This window comes from Plutella xylostella, chromosome 16, assembly GCF_932276165.1.
Source record: "Plutella xylostella chromosome 16, ilPluXylo3.1, whole genome shotgun sequence".
Lineage (NCBI taxonomy): Eukaryota > Metazoa > Arthropoda > Insecta > Lepidoptera > Plutellidae > Plutella > Plutella xylostella.
In genome coordinates this window covers 4,201,748-4,220,683 of record NC_063996.1, presented here as the reverse complement: position 1 = coordinate 4,220,683, position 18,936 = coordinate 4,201,748, and the positions used below count along the sequence as shown (strand labels likewise).

Genomic DNA, 18,936 nt, shown 5'->3' with positions numbered 1-18,936 from the left:
TGTGAAAATAAAATAAGTAATTATTTAATTTCATCCCTTCCCCATTATTGTAATAAGGAATAACACAGAGTGTAACAACAACGTCCGCAAAAGAAACAATATTATGAATATGGCGTGTGCATTTCGATTGCTCGTTCAAGGTGAAGAGTAAGTGAGAAACGGCTCCGTAGACTTTTAGGTAAAAAAAGTAATTTTTAACGCTTCAGAGAATATAATTGTGAAAGTCTTCATGCAAATTATTTCTTATTTCTATTGAAAGTATTAAAACCAAACATATTTTAGTACTTTTTTTATTGAAATACAAATACATCAGTAACTTAACCTATTTCATAGTTAAAAATACTAATATTTAAATACAAATTCATAAAAAGCGTAGTGCCAAAATCAGTCAGTATAATTTGGACGGAATATTAGTAAATAAAAGTTAATATACAATAAAAATATAATAATGGCTTATTTTACATCTAATTAAGATAATAATATGTTAATTATGTCTTATTCTACTAACTGTTTGTACAAATAATTAGATTTTGAAGTCAGAATTGTAAATGTACTGCATTAGTACCAAGATTGTTATCCACATTCATTTAGTGTTGGTCGAACTAGAAATAGTACAGCTAGTTGTAGTTTAAGTTGTATGCGAAATTAATTAGAAGCTTAAACTAAGGAAGACCACGTAACCAGCCGTCTACAATACAATCTAATTAACATGAGCAAATAGAATTTATCCTAGATTTACTTACATAAAAATCTTAACTAATCTATAACAGTAAATACATAGTCTGGAAAAGATTAATAATATGAGAATTTGATATTACTATTGTTTCGCAACATTCAAAAACTTTATTTAGTATTGTTAACATACTCACAATAAGTAATACATGGGCCGATTTTTAAAATCACTGTGTTTAGTCGCGTAAGAGTATGCAGGAGCGCCACTTTAGCTTTCCGAAATTCTAAGTTTACGAGCTCTGTTATGCTAGCCGCAACTTATATCGATGCATTAAACATACCACTTACTGTACTTACGCCCTCCGAAACTTTATTGCGTCACAGCTCACGAGGGTTACTCTATACTGACGAAAAACGAACGAGAGTTGTCGTACAATCGGCACGTTTAATACAACGAGATAGATTCAGGGCTCGCGCAGCGAAACTGCTCTGAGACATAGTTTTTCGTCATAATTATATACCCTTGTTACGCCTTCCGAGTAGAGTGGCTAGAAAGTGTCATCGACGGATTTTTTACCAATGAACGGTTACCAATTTTCCGAGTGCTCGGCTGAGGATACTGTCTCGGCCACTCTACTCGGTAGGTGTAATCAGGGTGATAGACTAGCCCCACAGTGACGTCACAGCTCGGTCGTGTGCGGCGCGCGCGCATAATACGCCGTGATGGTCTGCTGCGTGAGGTCTAACTACCTACCTATAAATGATTCTTTTCGAAAATGGGAACAGATGACATAGTAGATGGCAGAAGGTAATACATGGGCTGATTTTTGAAATGACTGTGTTTAATCGAATCAAAGGCCCACCAGAGCGGAGCGGTGTGCGAGGTGATAATAGTGCAATGAAATTTCGTTAAATTCACTGGTCAATTTTTACCTCGCCAGGCAGTTTTAGAGTTGCCCCCCAATAGTGGCGGTATGACGTCACAGCTCAGTGGTGTGCGGCGCGCGCGCATACGCCGTGGGTATGAACCCGGAGCGGCGCGACTTGGGAGCGTGAGCCCACAGCCAGCCCTCCACCGTCTGCTGCGTGAGGTCCGCGTACACCCACTCGCCGCGCTTCACCGACAGGTCGTCGGGCGCTTGCGCCTGGAATGGAGATGAAAACATATTAACTAGCTGTTGCCAAGAGCTTTGGTTCGCCTTTAAAAGTTATCCCGTGGGAATTCCGCGACAAAAAGTAGCCTATGAGTGAAGAAGTAACAAACATACTCACACAATACTCACAAACTTTTTCCTTTATGATATTAGTAGCATAAAATGCTCTATAACCCTGACAATTTCTGAGCACAGCGGCAGTGGTAGTGGCAGGCTTTGCAGTGTGAAAGTACCCTAGCTTTTCAGCAACATGTTTCATCACTCTCACCAATGCAATGGTAGATGACCGACACGGCTGAAGAGTTACCCCGCGTTACCACTATATCGTCTGTCAGGCCAATTTTTTATAGGATGCGCATGTTATACTGTAAATCGGTGTCTGACAAGTGACACAGCTTGTGCTTGTGAACAGTTTCGTATAAAATCTTCTACCGCTGCGACACACGATAAAAAAACGTCCCGACAGACGACATAGTGGGAACGAGCTCTAGCTGTCTTAGTGCCAATGTCTCCATTTTCGGTTATCTAACCGACAGGGATTGATTTATAAATTAAACGTCATCTTCATATAAAATTCATGACAGATGTGTCAAAAGTTAACCACTACTCCCTGGTTATGCTCTAACCGAGAATGGAGAAATTGGCACTTAGTATAATAGGCCGTTAGGCGTAGGACCGACTAGCCAGACATTGCGGCCATTTGGCCAATAAAGACTACCTTATAATCATAGAGCATGACTAGCTCCGTGCCGTGGTAGCGTCCGTCGCTGGGCAGCGCGCCGGCGGGCGGGGCCAGCGGCGGCGGCAGCGGCGGGAGCAGCCCGCCCGGCTGCTGGCTGTCTTGCGTTGATGCTGAGGAAGGGAAGAAATGAGGTTGAAAGTTATCGAGAATATTGTCGATAGTAGGTGATTTGATTCAGTGCGCCCGAAGAACGTTATAAACTAATAAAAACATAGGAGTATGTCCTATATCGACTAGAGTTGACAATATTCGTGTCGTGATCACGAATATTTGTAGTGTCTTCTCCACATTCAAGTTATATAAATGAATTTTCTTTCTTTGTTTCTTTATTATTATATTTGTACTCACGTTGCACGACGGCGGGGTAGACGAAGCCGGACGGGATGAACCCCTCCTGGCCGTCGCTGCGCACGATCCAGTACCAGTCCGGGTCTTCTCGGTTCAGCACTGGAATAATATATACAAAGTGTCTTTCAACAGGAATGTGGCATTAACATCATCATCATCTGGTCCTGGGATCTGTAATCAGACCTCTGTACACAGAGGGCTCGAAATGTAGATTTCAACGAAACCTCATATGGCTTAGCTGAGACCCTGGATTAACACATAGGCTACTTTTTATCGCGGCATTCCCACGATTTTTTTAAGGCGAAGCGAAGCACACACAATTTTTCATGTAATGTATAATTTTGTGGATTTACACGTGATTTCAGACCTGATTTTATCACTTTACGTTTATCTATATCCATCCACTAGTCCACACGGCGCCCCCTCACCAGTGACAAACTCGCCGCGCTCCACGTCCACGTCGTTCTCGTCGCGCGCGGTGAAGGTGTAGAGCACGACGTAGCGGCCCGACGGGTCCTTGCTGAAGGGACACGCCGAGCCCTCGCTGCCCAGCGAACGAGTCACCGACGTTAATCGCCCGTACTGATAGCCTATAGTACTTACATTCCGAAGGACTCATTGTCGGGATTCGAACCCGCATCTCTGGCGTGAGAAGGACTACTACGCAAACTACTTAAATTCCAAAGAAGTCATTGGTACAAGTCAACGCCGGGATTCGAGCCCGCATCTGAGCTACCAACGCTCTTAAGCTACAACGCTCTTAAGCTACCACAGCTCTTAAGCTACCACCGCTCTTAAGCTACAACGCTCTTAAGCTACCACCGCTCTTAAGCTACAACGCTCTTAAGCTACCACCGCTCTTAAGCTACCACCGCTCTCCCGACTGAGCTACCACCGCTCTCTCCGACTGAGCTATCACCGCTCTCCCTTCTGAGCTACCACCGCTCTATCTTCATCATCATCTCCAGCCACTAGTCCACACGGCGCCCCCTCACCAGTGACAAACTCGCCGCGCTCCACGTCCACGTCGTTCTCGTCGCGCGCGGTGAAGGTGTAGAGCACGACGTAGCGGCCCGACGGGTCCTTGCTGAAGGGACACGCCGAGCCCTCGCTGCCCAGCGAACGAGTCACCGTCTTTAATCGCCTCTACTGATAGCCTGTAGTACTTACATTCCGAAGAACTCATTGTCGGGAGTCGAACCCGCATCTCTGGCGTGAGAAGCGGGCGCTTAGCAACCACCGCTCTACGGAGACTTTAATAAAAGTCAGCGCCGGGTTTCGAACCCGCATCTCTGGTGAGCGAAGCGCGCGCTTATATACCCTACTAAGCTACCACCGCTCTAGATAGAATAGTATAGAATCCTTCGAATCCGCATCTCTGGTATGAGAAGCCGGCGCTTACCCGACTGAGCTACCACCGCTCTACTATCTTCATCATCATCAGCTCCGAGTAACCGTCGTTGGTCGCCCCTACCGATAGCCTATAGTACTTAAATTCCAAAGAACTCATTGGTACATATCAGCGCCGTGATTCGAACCCGCATCTCACGTGAAAAGCAGGCGCTTACCCGACTGAGCTACCACCGCTCTCTCCGACTGAGCTACCACCGCTCTATCATCATCATCATCATCTCCAGCCACTAGTCCACACGGCGCCCCCTCACCAGTGACAAACTCGCCGCGCTCCACGTCCACGTCGTTCTCGTCGCGCGCGGTGAAGGTGTAGAGCACGACGTAGCGGCCCGACGGGTCCTTGCTGAAGGGACACGCCTCGCCCTCGCTGCCCAGCTCCGAATGACCGTCGTTGGTCGCGCCGTCTGAGACTGATAGCCTGCGGATTGAGGATGAGTTGTTAAAGGTCCAGTCAAAGGTTATCTGGTTGAGGATGAGCTTTTAGGCCGTCTATACAAAGGTTGTCTGGAAGAGATTTCTATATGCAATAAGATTGTAAAATTGTTAATTATTCATGGTGCACAAATAAAGAGTACTCTATCTATGTATCTATCTAAAATCTAATTTGTTGAACAAATGAGTACTGAAATTGTATTACTGCGTTGCTGTTGGTCATCGTAATTTATTAGTGTGTTGCTATTGGTCCTAACAATGACCCATCTCACTCTGTCAATATCAAAAACATGCGAGAAATATACTCAGAACTTGTTCGTTAATAAAAACATACTATAACAGACTAAGGTATGAGTTATGAGAAAGATTTTTTTTTAAAGCGGGAAATCAGTCTCTGAATTACACATTGAGTGTGTCCATTGTATTGTAGGTATGCAGGGTTCCTTTCTACATTTTTTTGTTCAGAGTAAGAGCATTGAACATGGATTCAAAATACATGATGTTACAACACTGTGGTATTGCATGCAATTTGTTATAAAAATAGTTTGTACTTACTGAGAAACATCTCTATGAGCTAGGTCAGTGGGAGATCTACTTCTTGGTAGTTTTTTCTTCAAGTCATGATGCTCGCACGGAGCACAAAATGAGTGAGGAATGAACCCCTCTCTCCGGGAGTCTGCGAGTATCACATACACCCAGTCATTCTCTCTATACAATACATTCACTATTTGGCCTCTTTTCACCTGTAAATTATAGAAACAAATTCATTTTAATATCATCAGAGTTTTGATTTCAATTTATATTATGGTTATTATGAATAGAAAGTTTTGTTTTGCATCTGTAATTTATGTTATTAATGAATTCCTTATTAATTGCATAAATTTTATGGAATATTATTTAACGGATTTAGGTTTTACTTTATAATAAATACAAGTTGTTTTCATACAGAAGTACAATTTCAACCACATATTCCTTAGTACAATGTTTAGTGCAAATAAATACTAATATAGTAGGTGTACATTGCCAGATATTGAACATGGTCTAAAACAAGCCCTGTTCTATAATATTGGACACATAATCACAAATCATAATCCGAATAATCACACACTATACAGATGGTGTAGTGGTGGTGGTATTGACTGCTACGCCAAAGGTCCTGGGTTCAATCCCCAGCCAGGGTAAATATCTGTAATCAGTATTGGGTGTTTAATGTTTGTGTTCTGTGATATAATTATACAATCCACCTGCCAAGCTTTCAAATTATGACAATAACCCTCAAGCCTTGGTGGAGGCTCATGTCCTGTTGTAGATTGTTACGGGCAGGCATTTGTGAACATATTTTAAAGGATTATAAATGATTAACCATGAGTATAGATGTTAGGATAATATTGTCTATGCAGCACTAACCTCCAATTCATCATCCACACACGGAGCAAAGTCATGTAGAACTACCATCTTGGAGTCTGGACTCAATCCATGCTCTTTCTCTATACCAACTCGAACTAAAGTTTCTATACTAGCTGAGCCAGTGATACGGCCCATACCCGGACTTAACCCTGAATCCGGTCTGGAGAGATCTTTGTCTGAATCACCACTGCTTGCTGAAAAGTACAAAAGTCATGGTTATTTCAAATTTATGTTAATGTTGAGTTTGATATTATGAATATTGCAAATCCATGTGAGTTTCAAAGCTAAGATATTAAATTAAGTTGGTAAGAATAACCACTGTAGTTATTGTAGTATGTAAAGTTTTGGTAACAGTTTACGAACAAACTTTCTGGGAGGTCATTGACATAAAAGTTCCCATGAAAGCTCACGTAAAAAACTTACATTTCTTCTTCTTGCCCCTTCTGATTCTGACAGGGCAAAGGAATGCCATATTGTAGAATACTTCTAGAACAGCATTACTGGTTCAAAGTATCTTGTTTTATGTTTCTTCTTCAATAAAAAACTTTTCACACGATACAAGATTTCTTTACATCTTCAACTTCAAGCATTCAACAAGTTTCATTTTATAAAATCAAAGAGTAACTAAATGGTAAACGAAACAGGTTACTCTGTGTTCTATATTCCGCAGAATATACTATGTCAATGTCACTGCATCTGTCAAATCTGTCAATCAAAGAGAAGAATCGAAATAATCGAATCGAATCGTCACTCGCGTTTTTTATGTTCCTTGATCTCAATAGCACAATGTAGATTTTTGAGAAAATTAATACGTAATTTATATGTTTTGTTCAATTTAATAAAGTGATGGAGTTCAGCGGTCTCTTACTAAGCTCATCATCTATAACGAAGACCATGTGTAGAACTTGCCTTGCAGAATCACAAACGATGTATAAAAATATCCAGGATCTTGTAGAGCACGACGATATAAAAATAAAGCTTATCGATATCTTAGTATTTTTGAATGTTGTACAGGTACCTGTCCAATATATCCTAAATTATTTTTTACTAACCCTCTTCTGTCTTCATTTACTTATGAATTCCCTACCTGCCTATTTTCAGAACAATGATGAAGAAAACTGGCCACAAGGTATGTGCGAGACGTGTGTGTCGACAGCTCTGCTCGCATACAGCTTCAAACTGGATTGCTTCAAAGCTAATGTCACTTTAACACAACTACTGAACATGCCGTCTTCACCAAACAATCTCCAGCAAGCTGACATTGATGCCATGATCAACGTGGTTTACCAAGACCATGAATATGATGTACCATTATTTAGTAACCAGCCAGTTCTAGATTTTCAAAGTAGTCTGCCCGAGAGCAAGGAATTGACACCTTTACCTCCAGTTTCGGATATAACATCCACTGAGCAGCCTATGAGAAAACAAAGTGATAAGAAATATTCCTGCACATTATGTCCAAAGTCATTCACGAGACTATATGGCTTACGGTACCACATGGAGAAGCATGCAGGGACCCGCCGCTACTTATGCCCTCAATGTGGAAAAGGATTTGTTACATCTGGTGGCCTGAGCCAGCATCAACTGACCCATAAGGAAGTTGGGCAGTTCAAATGTGGATTCTGTAAAAAGAACTATAAATCAAGACAGTCGCTGAAGGAGCATTTTAGTAATGCACATTCTAGTAATAAGACACCATTCATCTGCACTATATGTGGTAAATGCCTGACGGCCAAATCTACTCTTGTAGCTCATTTAAAGTCTCACAATGGCACCAACCTATTTGCCTGTGATGAGTGCCCTAAAACTTATACAAGGGCTTCATATTTGAAATTGCACAAGTTAGTACATAGTGGCCAAGAAAGACCAAAACCATTTTCATGTAATTATGAAGGCTGTGAAAGAAAATTCAGTACAAAGCATTCCTTAACGGTGCACATTGCTCATACCCATTCTACAACAAGACCTTACAAGTGTGAGGTTTGCCTCAAATGCTTTGCAACTCTGTCGGGCCTGAAGGATCATAAAGATACCCACAGTATAAAGGATACCCATTGCAATGTATGTGGGAAGCAGTTGGCAAATAAAAGAGTATTGCAGAAGCATCTGCGCCTACATGATGTGCATGTGGACTCGACTGACATGATACTTGAAACTGTGGTTGATAATACATTTTTTGATGATGTTCTTTTGGAGATTCCATGAAGATAAAAGTTACTAAATTAAAATTGATTAATGTTACCTATTACTGTTTTATTTCATTCTATTATATCATAGGTAGGTACATTTCTTCAATCAAGTACCAAATAGGTATAGTTTTGCTCCCTACCTTGATGCCAGGAATAAGGAAGTAATAAATAAGAAAAGACATAAAGTTTTACAAACTATATTCACAGTATATGGAGTGATTGATAAGATGCTAATGAGTTGTGGTAATTAGCACAACATACACATGAATTAATTTCGTACAATATAGCTTTATAAAAACATAGCAAATGTGGTTATCTATGTACAGTAGTAGTGAGCCATAGAATTACCCAGTAGATAACTTAACATCAGTTTTATACAATTATCTTAATTTATTGCTTAGGAATGTCCCATTATAAACATACTGGATTTATCTCTAACAATAGGGTGCTACATAATATTATGCTAACTTTAATAGAATATGCATGCAAATTAACCAAATGTATAATAATACGAACAGCAAAATATTAAAACTAAACCATCAAAACCCTTACAGTAAGTGCTCAATACACAATACAACAAAATGTTGAAGCCTATTTGCCGAGGAGCTTGTTCATTTGCTTATTCTGCTTTCCAATTTTGATGTCTGCAATTTCTGCCTTGTCCTGAATATTTTCTATGAGTTCATTCTGTTGGTCAATTTCTTCAGTCAATGCTGTTCCCAATCCTTTCAATCTAGTAATAGCCTGCACCATTTCATCCAGATTAGCATCCAGCATTTCATTGACACGCTGACTGTCAGTGACTGGTGCCGATGCCATGGCTGTGGCCGTTGGAGCGTCATCTAAGCCTCGGAGGCGTGTGGACGGGTGAGAGCCGTACCTATCAACACCACTAGCAACATTGCCCAGATTATCTAATGTGTTATTTAATCTACTGCTACTCGGACCTGTGCCTTTCATAGCTTCAGATGCCGGAGACACACTGCTTCTAGGCGGAGTCTCAGATTTACCAGACAGATAGTTTTTCAAGCCATAGAAAACAGACTTGATCCCTTTCAGGTGCTTCTGGCTGTAATTGAGATTGGTATTGATTTCGTCAAGGCGCTGGTTAGTGTTCTGCAGCTGTTCGCGCTGGCGGACGAGCTCCTCGGCCGTGGCGATGCCAATTTGCTCGGAGTCTCTAAGTAGGCCAATGCTCCTCGATGACGAGTCGAGCGTGCGTTGTTCGATTTCTCGTTGTCGCTCCAGCATGGCCTGGCGCTGGCGCTCGAGGTCGGCCAGGTGCCCGCCGTAGGGCGTTGGCGCGGGCCTGGCCTGGGCCGGAGGGGGCTGGTTACGACGATAACTATTCACAAATGTGTCATCGTCTACTTCGTCCTCGAACAAATTGTTTGTGTTGCTGATGTATCTGTGCCCTGCCATTTCGATCACTTTACACTGAACTGGTGCTATGAAAGTTTGGGATAATTGCACATAATAAATTGACGAGTCACACAAGGCTATTATAGATTGATAACAAAGAGAAACGAGAAGGTAACACGAGAAATGCAATTTATTTCCCTTTTCCTCCCACCCCTCGATTGATTAGACGTGACAGATGCGTTCAGAATACTTCGCGTACTGTTGTGTTACTGACAGTTTAACACATCTTTAGGTGTAAATACATATAATCAATTTGAAATAAATAATATAAAATAATAAAGAAAACATGATTTTTTTTAACAGCTTTGTATTTTGGTAAACACTTAAAGTTACAATATTGTGGAATGTATTATTATACAGTGCAAGCTCCGCTGTTAAGTTTTGAACAATCTCGTGACTTGTGTCATCGTCATTATTTAACGCACTCTCCACACTATGCGCACAAAGTAAAGTTTAGTTAGCAAGGCGCCAATGTTGAGTTGAGGCTGTTCTTTTTGTTTCATTCGATATATTTTTTCATATCACCCCAATTTTGACCGTAGCTAATGGCTACTGGTAGTTTCATAGTTATTCCGCACTTGTGTCCACAACTTTCCATCACTTCTTTAACAATTTCTGTAAAAATAAAGAACAAACATTGTATAATGATGAATACATAAAGAACCTTATAAGTACTCGTGGTATGTAGTTGAGTTGATGAAAGGTGAAACAATTCAGCCTCTTCTCTACTTCTTCCAACTTCGTATTTACACACCTAACTAGATACTGTTTTTTTTTTTTAATTTTCATGAATGTTACCTGAAGCTCTTGCCACATGTTCATCCCTGACTTCCCAAACAAGTTCGTCGTGTATTTGCAACACGAGGTGCCCCTCGACCGGCGGGTGGCTGCCCCTCAGACTCTGCTCTGTGAGCACCATCGCCATCTTGCAGAGGTCTGCGGCTGATCCTGAGGGAACAAAACATGGGTTCTCAAAACGCGTAGGTTCTACAAGTAGGTCTATAGGTACTTACCTACTTATTACAGAAAATTCATTACATCAATACGATTATACACGATCGATTTAGTTTGACACTGAGAAATATTTTTAGTACAAGTTACTAATTAGGTATCCTGCATAATTTCATCCATTTTCAACTTAAATTTCCTTAGGAGCTTCAGAGTGTCCTCAGGTGACCTCTTCCCTGAGCTGTCGGTATTACCCTCTGTTCCCTCCGATCCTCATCTTACCCTAAAGAGTGTCTTCTTATTTATATATACATACATTATTAGAACCCCAAAAAACGTTTTGGCTCTTTCATTCACGAACAGTACCAACGTAATTCTGTACCTTGGACTATAAAATTGACGGCCTGTCGCTCAGCCTGTGACTTCAGCGTGAAGTCTGCGCTGTTGATGTGTTTGAACAGTCGCGCCCGACCGCACAGCGTGGCCAGTCGACCCCCTTCCGCCTCGCATCGGCCCACCACTGAGCGGCCGAAACCTTTCAGGGAGGGGAATGTTCCTGAAAATAAAGAAGTTTGAAGTTGCCGTGGGATTATAATCTGAGACCTCTTGATTCGAAACCTCAAGGGCAAGGGTCAGGAAACTACAGCAGCTAGTTGATATTAGTACAGAATCCGTATAGTTATATCCGACACGTAACCGTCGCATCGTCGGCGTCGCGTCGGTCCGTTGCGCTCAACCACCCAGCTTGGTCGGAGGCTCCTCCCATTTCAATCGAGCGCGGTAATAGCTTCGATTCTCCATACCATCATCATCAGCCCGTAATCGTCAACTGCTGGAAATAAGCCTCTGCCAAGAAGGGCCACAAAACTCCATCCTTCCTCATCCAGCTACCACCATGTTACATATTGGTAAGGTCGTTGGTACATGCCACCAGTCTAAGGATGTCGGTCCAGCGGGCCAGATGGCGCCCTTTACACTTTCCTGGTCGTGTGCTTTTGGGTGTCATCATCACGACACATCCCTTTACCACTGCTGGGGCACGGGTCTCCTTCCAATGAAGGAAGGGTTTGAGGCCTAGTCCATCACGCTCCCCTAGTGCGGGTTGGTGGTGGTGTACTCACGATTAAAACTGGCTACAATCGAAAGGGTCTCGTCATAGCCGATGTTGAGTATGTCCATGAGTTTCCGCGGCCCCGCACCGTAGAGGCTGGCGTAGACGATGCGCTTCGTACGCTCTCTGTCCTCTGCTGTTATTTCCTCTTCTGTCTTCTTTAACCTGGAAGTTTTTAACTGAGTGTATAAGTCATAAGTCATAAGTCATTTATTCATAATATTACGATTACATGTCAAAATTTAAATACATAATAATATAATAATAATAATATAATAATAATTTACAATTACCAATAATTAATTACCTTTAGTAGATATAATGTCACAATATAATTATAAGATTATAAAAATAATCATTATTACACAATGTATAAATTAAATAAGTTAATAAAATTAATTTAATTAATTCAAACTGAATAAAAGATTAACTAGGTCGAACATTCAATTGATAAATTCGTCAAATCTATAGAACGCTTGCTCGACAAGCCAGCGTTTTAGTGCGGACTTGAACCGATCATGGCTAGGTGCCTCCGTGATGGCAATAGGCAGCTTATTATACACCGCGGGTCCCATGACATGGGTGAGCTTCCCAGACTTGGCCAGCCCGCGGCCCAGGGCCATCAGTTTGTTGGCCCGGCGCGTATTGCGATGGTGCACGTCGCCGTGGGTTTGGTAGGAGTCGTAGTTGTCTCGGACGTACATCGCTACCTGGTAAATCACTATGGAGGGCAGCGTCATGATGCCTAGCGACTTAAAGTACGGCCTCGCGGAGGTGTCCTGCGACACGCGTGCGATGGCTCTGACGGCCCGCTTCTGCATTCTAAAGGCGCGCTCCCAGTCGGCGGCGCGCCCCCAGAGCTCGGCGCCGTACTGCAGCAGCGAGTGCACGGTGGCGAAGTAGCAGGTGCGGACCACCTCGGCGGGCACGGTGCGCGCCAGGCGGTTCAGCGCGAAACATGCGCTGCCCAACTTTCCGCAAACTTTATCGATGTGAGCATCCCAGGTCAACCCTCTGTCGAGTATAAAACCCAAGAAGGTGGCGGCTTTGGTTTGTTCGACGACTGCATCACCCGCTCGTACCGAGATGGCTTTCGGTGGTTGGCCAGCAAGGTTGAAATGTATGAACTGGGTCTTGCTGATGTTCAAAACCATTCCGTTCATTCCAAACCACTGAGCGAGTTTTGTAGCCGTCTCGTTTAAACGCTGCTCCAGTTGCTCGATGTTGGGAGCGACGACTACTCCCGCCACATCGTCCGCGTACATTAGCATGTGCGCAGTATCGATGCTTTGGGGCAGGTCGTTCAGGAGGAGCGAAAACATAATATTCGACAGCGAGGAACCCTGGGCTACCCCCATCGTTGTAGTCAGCGGATCAGACCTAATAGAACCTCCTTCGCCCACTACGACTTGCGACCTCTGGCGCATGGAATTAGTCAGTAGGGCGAGAGAAGGTTTAGTGGACCTTCTCTCGCCCTACTGACTAATTATATCGATGGACCTTCTGCACACAGCGGCGGGAGCCCTCGCTGGCGTGCTGGCCGAACTGTACAATGAGTGTCTGAAGCATGGTATTTATCCCACTACTTTTAAAATGAGCAAAATAGCTCCTATTTTCAAGGGTAAGGGCGGCAAAGAAAATATTGACGGGTACCGTCCAGTGTCCGTTATACCGGCAGCGGCGAAGGTATTCGAGAATGGTTTGAGCTCCCGCCTGGTGGAGTTCCTGGAGTCCACGGCGGCGCTGTCCGAGCGGCAGTACGCGTACCGCGCGGGCCGCTCCACCACCGCCATGGCGCGCGAGCTGCTACGCCGAGTCGTGGGAGCGAGGGAGAACAAGTTGCAGGTTGCTGTCGTATTCTGCGACCTGTCCAAGGCCTTCGACGTAGCCAACCACGACGTACTCGCTACCAAAATGAATTACTATGGAATACGGTACCCGTCAATATTTTCTTTGCCGCCCTTACCCTTGAAAATAGGAGCTATTTTGCTCATTTTAAAAGTAGTGGGATAAATACCATGCTTCAGACACTCATTGTACAGTTCGGCCAGCACGCCAGCGAGGGCTCCCGCCGCTGTGTGCAGAAGGTCCATCGATATATCGTATACATCTGTCTATTATGCCGAGTATTATGCCGAGTTACAGAAAGGAATCTATGTCTGCCTCTGTCTGACCGTATACTGTCAAAGCAAGGCAGAAATAGATAAGAGGTCGACATTAGCTTAAATTTCTACAATCTTAGCGTTAGTCGTGAAAGTGTGTGTCTGACTTAAAATGTTACATTATGGTCGTAATAGGCAGTTTCGTGATGAAACTGATAAAGGTTGGGACAATTCACAAGAAGCCTCGCCGCTTTTGTTGTTCAATCAGTATGAGAAATTAACCTAGCCTACAACAATTGTAAATGATGTTTAATCTTAGCACAGACGTCCTCCACCTACCTATATAGGTACCTACCTACTTATGTAGTTGTAGTATATCTCACAGACTTACCATTTAGCGGCAAGGACTCTGAAGATATCCCCCGGTTGTTTCAAGATGGCCAGCAGGGCGGTGTCGGCGGCGGCTAGCCCGAACACGCGGCACTCGATGTGCTGGAAGTCGGCAGCCACCAGCTTGAACCCCGGCCGAGCCACGTACACTGAACGGAAGTTCAGCTGGAGGTTCTCTGTAGGAGGAATTTTGTTGCTTTAATGTCACAGCTCAGCACTCATAAACGTAACGTAAACGGATCGCCCTTTCCGAGTTGACATGTGTGCTGTGTCTTTTATAAAGGAAAAATCTAATATCTGAGTCTCTGTCTCTACCCTATGATTTATGAATAAATCGTCTGTACATTTAAAGAGGCCAGTGATGCTTATGATGATTATGATGCTTTAGATCAACTCTCTAGAGCTCTAGACCTTCGAAACTGTAGCCATGAGTACATAATATTAATACGAGTAGGTATATGTATACTAACGCTTCCCAGCGCCCTTACATAAAAATCAAAAAAGCCCTTACATACATACAATCTTACTCACTTGCACAGTTAAATTACAAATATAGACGGGTAAAAAAACATTACATAACAAAATGTACCGTTTTCATCCGTTTCCGGAAACATGATGAGGCTGAAGGGTGCCTTCGGTATGGCTTGCAGGTTGGGGTTGTTGGAGGCGATGCGGCCCGTCGCTGCGGCCGTCTGCACCCTGGATCAGTGTTGTGAATGTTGAGGGTAAAGTGTTTCCACTATTTATACATAGGAGGAGAGCATATCGATAGAACTTCACGTGATGAATTTCTCATTATATTTTTGCTGAAGGTAAATAATTCAGTTGTAATACTTACACGACTACTCGGGACTGCATGTTACTCACATAATATTATTAATATTATGTTACCTTAGTAAGTACCTTATCTATTTATTTGTGGCCAGTGTACAGAAAACAAGATAAAAACGTTTTCTTTAATTTATTTCTCAGGTGTAATAGATAATATACTAATTAAAAATCCGCAAGGAAAAGTCTTGGAAAAAGTTCAAAACTTACCAAGTAGGTTTCACAATACCATTGGTGACATGCTGCGATATTCCTGTGAGAAATGTGGCGTGAGCTTTGTGCAAATGACGGTACTCCAGAATCAACCTCGGCAGAGGATGAGCCGCCATTAGACTACGAAGCTAAAAATAACAATGCAATTAAACAAGTTAAACAATACAATAGCAGAAAAACCAAAAAAAAAAGTGTTAGGGAAAGGACCGTTACCACTTACCATAGTTTCTGACGTAGATTTAGCTCCAGTTGTTATAGTTTCCCGAATTTTCACATTGCTCTTAGAGTCCAATTTTAGTTCATCATATAAAATCGTTCTTACTTGCACAGTTGAATTTATTTGAAAAGTTTTTCCAGCTACTTTATAACACTCCTGTTCTACGCTTTTCAGTTTATTCAGCAGAAGGCTTTCCATATCTTTCAGTTTCTTTAGGTCTACATTCACACCTCGTGTTTCCATATCTATAATTAATAAAATAATTGTGTACCTAAGTTTCTTGATTTTCCCCCGAATACGAAAAACTCTTATGTAAAAAAAGAAAAAAAAGTACGTACCCGCAATTATAGGCACAAGCCGCATTTCTATGTCCGTAAACACGTTCCAAAGTGATTGAGTCGTCAATACAGATTTCAATTTATCCGCACAATCATTCAAAAGCTCCAAATACCAGGCAGATTTCTGAAGGTGGCATTCTGTAGCGATTGTGTACTCCGGAGTGTATGAAAGTATCTTTTGTAAACTGGAGAAATTTTCAGCAGGGCTGTCCGGATCCAGTAAGAAACCTCCTATCTTCAAATAAATTATATGCAATTAATTAATAAGTACACATTGGTCGTAGTTAGTACTTGTTATTCTATAGATGTAGTTAGTTAACCCGTGAGGATAACCAGGCCACTGAGATAGTTTCTTACCTTGGCGTCAAAGATTTTGTATCGATAATCGTTAATAATAAAGTGGCATTGCGATGATAAATACATCAAAATGGGTTTAGCTTCATAGCATATGATCATGTTACTTGTTATAATCCGAAGCAGTAGTTCTCTGTAAATTAGCAGGAAATAGACGAATTAAAAGTTTAAAATTAGTTAAAAATATTAAATGCTGGTTTGATTTAGAACCTACTTGGATTTCGTTTTATCGTCCAGATTATCCGTCTTGAGATAATAAAATTGACCATTAACATTCATCAGTACTCCTTCAGATTTACAAACATCGTCAGTATGTTGCCCGTTGAGTTGACAATAGCCATTACTGAAACATTAATTAAATTCGTCCAATTAACGTAGGTATTTTAGAAAAACATGTAGGTACGGTATACGGATAAGACGCTTATGTCTATAGCTTCATAATACAATATTTTCTACTTGTGGTTGTTTCGATGGCATACTGAAACGGACTTATTTTTATATAAGTAGCTCTTGGAAAGAGAAATAAAATAATGTACTACCACAGGGTACGTTCACCTGCCAACGGTATAGCCACTACTAAACAAGCACCCTGTATAAATTTGGTAGGTACCAACCTGTAAACTAAAACCAATACCACTTCAGACCCTTCCAAACCGAATAAATTTTCAGGTAAATTATTGTTATCGATGTTTGTTATATTAAAAGCTACATCTTTTACTGGTATTTGCGATTTGATAGGCGCTATGAATCTAGCTTTGGTCTTTTTTTCTTTGCTGGCCTGTTCATTTGATGCTAATGTATTATCTGTCAGATTAATTTTTGAGGGCACTGATGTTTTATCATTAGGTTTCTTGAATTTCATCACCCCATCTTTGTTTGCGAGTTGGGCTTGGATAGTTTTTTTGGCTTTATCAGTGGGTGATTTAGTTTCAGATTTATCTTTACATTGTATTTTAGTATGACTTGTTTTTTCAGGTTCTTTGTTCTCTTTAACAGACTGTAGCTCTTGGTTATCAACAATATCTTCTATACAATTACTAGGTGTTACATTATCTAACCAGCTATTAACAGTTTTTTTGTAATTTTGTTTTCTTGGTAATTTTTCTGCTGGTTTCTTCATATTATCGCTTGATTTTATTTTAACTTTTTTTGGATCAACTTTAGTTGTGATAAGTTGCCCTTTTCTTTTATTTGTCTTCTTTTTTATTACATTGCTTGTTATGATCTTTTCACTAATTATTTTAATCTGTTTCGACTTTTTTATATCAGTTTTATCACATGTGATTGGACATTCCAATTTCACTGCTGCATCGTCATTTAAGGTATTTATATTAAAATCTGGTAGAATATTTGTATCGAACATGTCATCCCATTGTATATCTTTAGTAGCAGAAGTTTTAAATTGCAGTGCGTAACTTTTAGCTGATTTTAAGTTAGTTTCCGACGTCTGAGTACTGAACACAGGTGGCAATATTTCATTATTGCTTCGGCAACTTCCAACGTTTATCTCATTTGGACTACCGCAAATTAAATCATCTCTTGAGTAACTATGTTTGTTAACGTTACAGTCTATATCAGAGGTTGCATTGACTAGCTCACTTGAAGTTATAACTGGATTTATATCACGATCAAAGTCAAACGGCTCTTCATCTTCAGTACGATTTTCCACAATTTCGTTTGTATTTTTTCGGCTCACTAACAAATCTTCTTGAAATCTACGACTTTCATTATCGTATAGGTCATATGGAGTGAGAAACATTGTATTATTATGAACGCCACCACCACCCTCATTATTAGAAACGGAGACATTGTCATTGTAACTGTAAATAAGAGCAAGTTTAACTAACTAACTACGATACTTGAAAGATTATTCATGAGAAAGATTACCTAAATGAGAAAATCATAGAACATTAATTATCTGCTTGCATTTGAACATAAATAAGGTTTCAAATAGTAAATAATAAGTTTCCGTTATCTTTTCGTAAAGGATAAAATTATACAACCTACTAATTACTATATTTACTGATATTATAAGTAGGTACGTAGGTACTTACGTTAATACTCGGCGATTCCGAGAAAAGGCAAAATCTTTACGGACCGTCTTTGATTTTGTATTGTTTTCTGAAAACATAAAAATGTATGATGATAATGCATTTCTGAGAACAAACTAATGAATATGTGTAACAAGTATAGATATCATCAGAAAATGAAAACACATTTTATCTTCCTCAGAAGAGCTACTTAACTTACCTTTGTAGCGATTAATCATAATATCTAAAACGCTACAACCGAAAGGAGAGAGTTTTTCTTTGTATTTATTAGGATCAAACTGAATAAAGGTGTTATTTTCCATTTTATTAATCTTCAAAGTTCAAACAGATTTGTTATTTTTCTTTAAATACTAAATAAATCAAATGAAATCAAAATATGATCAAATATCAAGAAAGAATCATAAGAAAGAAAAGAAAACTATTCACTTTCGCGCGCTTGATCAAGTTTTTTTTTTTCATTGACAAATAACAATGCCATTATGCCCATTATGCCAACGTTGTGCTCCGCCAGCCTATATTAGGATTACAACGTTTTGTTCAACGATGGGTTAGTAGACGGATCCTATAATACAGCCTGGCAAAAAAGTTGTTTTGTTCAGGTTTTA

General features: G+C 41.0%; 4 protein-coding genes across 5 annotated transcripts; 1 reads left to right on the top strand and 3 right to left on the bottom strand.

Annotated features, from left to right (window-relative positions):
- Positions 1-1,618: 1,618 nt before the first annotated feature.
- Positions 1,619-6,797, bottom strand: LOC105390067 (SH3 domain-containing protein Dlish). Its single transcript, XM_048626330.1, has 7 exons — positions 6,592-6,797; positions 6,169-6,362; positions 5,317-5,504; positions 4,581-4,747; positions 2,917-3,015; positions 2,545-2,678; positions 1,619-1,817 (listed from the first exon to the last, which is right to left on the bottom strand). Exons 1-7 carry the CDS (start codon positions 6,638-6,640, stop codon positions 1,653-1,655), a joined length of 996 nt encoding a protein of 331 aa, XP_048482287.1. The 5' UTR covers positions 6,641-6,797; the 3' UTR covers positions 1,619-1,652.
- Positions 6,798-6,888: 91 nt separating this feature from the next.
- Positions 6,889-8,409, top strand: LOC105390069 (gastrula zinc finger protein XlCGF17.1). Of its 2 annotated transcripts, none has more exons than XM_011561302.3 (2): positions 6,889-7,182; positions 7,270-8,409. In XM_011561302.3, the coding sequence occupies exons 1-2, from the start codon at positions 7,015-7,017 to the stop codon at positions 8,371-8,373; spliced, it is 1,272 nt and encodes a 423-aa protein (XP_011559604.2). In that variant the 5' UTR covers positions 6,889-7,014; the 3' UTR covers positions 8,374-8,409. The 2 variants fall into 2 exon arrangements, with proteins under 2 accessions (XP_011559604.2, XP_048482286.1); XM_048626329.1 differs by having other exon boundaries at positions 6,899-6,956.
- A 129-nt stretch (positions 8,410-8,538) lies between these two features.
- Positions 8,539-9,963, bottom strand: LOC105390070 (synaptosomal-associated protein 29). Its single transcript, XM_011561303.3, has one exon. The coding sequence runs from the start codon at positions 9,777-9,779 to the stop codon at positions 8,949-8,951; it is 831 nt and encodes a 276-aa protein (XP_011559605.3). The 5' UTR covers positions 9,780-9,963; the 3' UTR covers positions 8,539-8,948.
- A 125-nt stretch (positions 9,964-10,088) lies between these two features.
- LOC105390089 lies at positions 10,089-18,710 on the bottom strand. The gene is made up of 14 exons (XM_038118255.2): positions 18,531-18,710; positions 18,335-18,401; positions 16,895-18,100; positions 16,495-16,623; positions 16,284-16,413; positions 15,927-16,161; positions 15,592-15,833; positions 15,369-15,499; positions 14,920-15,029; positions 14,332-14,506; positions 11,849-12,003; positions 11,110-11,283; positions 10,578-10,727; positions 10,089-10,394 (listed from the first exon to the last, which is right to left on the bottom strand). Exons 1-14 carry the CDS (start codon positions 18,631-18,633, stop codon positions 10,279-10,281), a joined length of 3,123 nt encoding a protein of 1,040 aa, XP_037974183.2. The 5' UTR covers positions 18,634-18,710; the 3' UTR covers positions 10,089-10,278.
- Between the last annotated feature and the right edge of the window lie 226 nt (positions 18,711-18,936).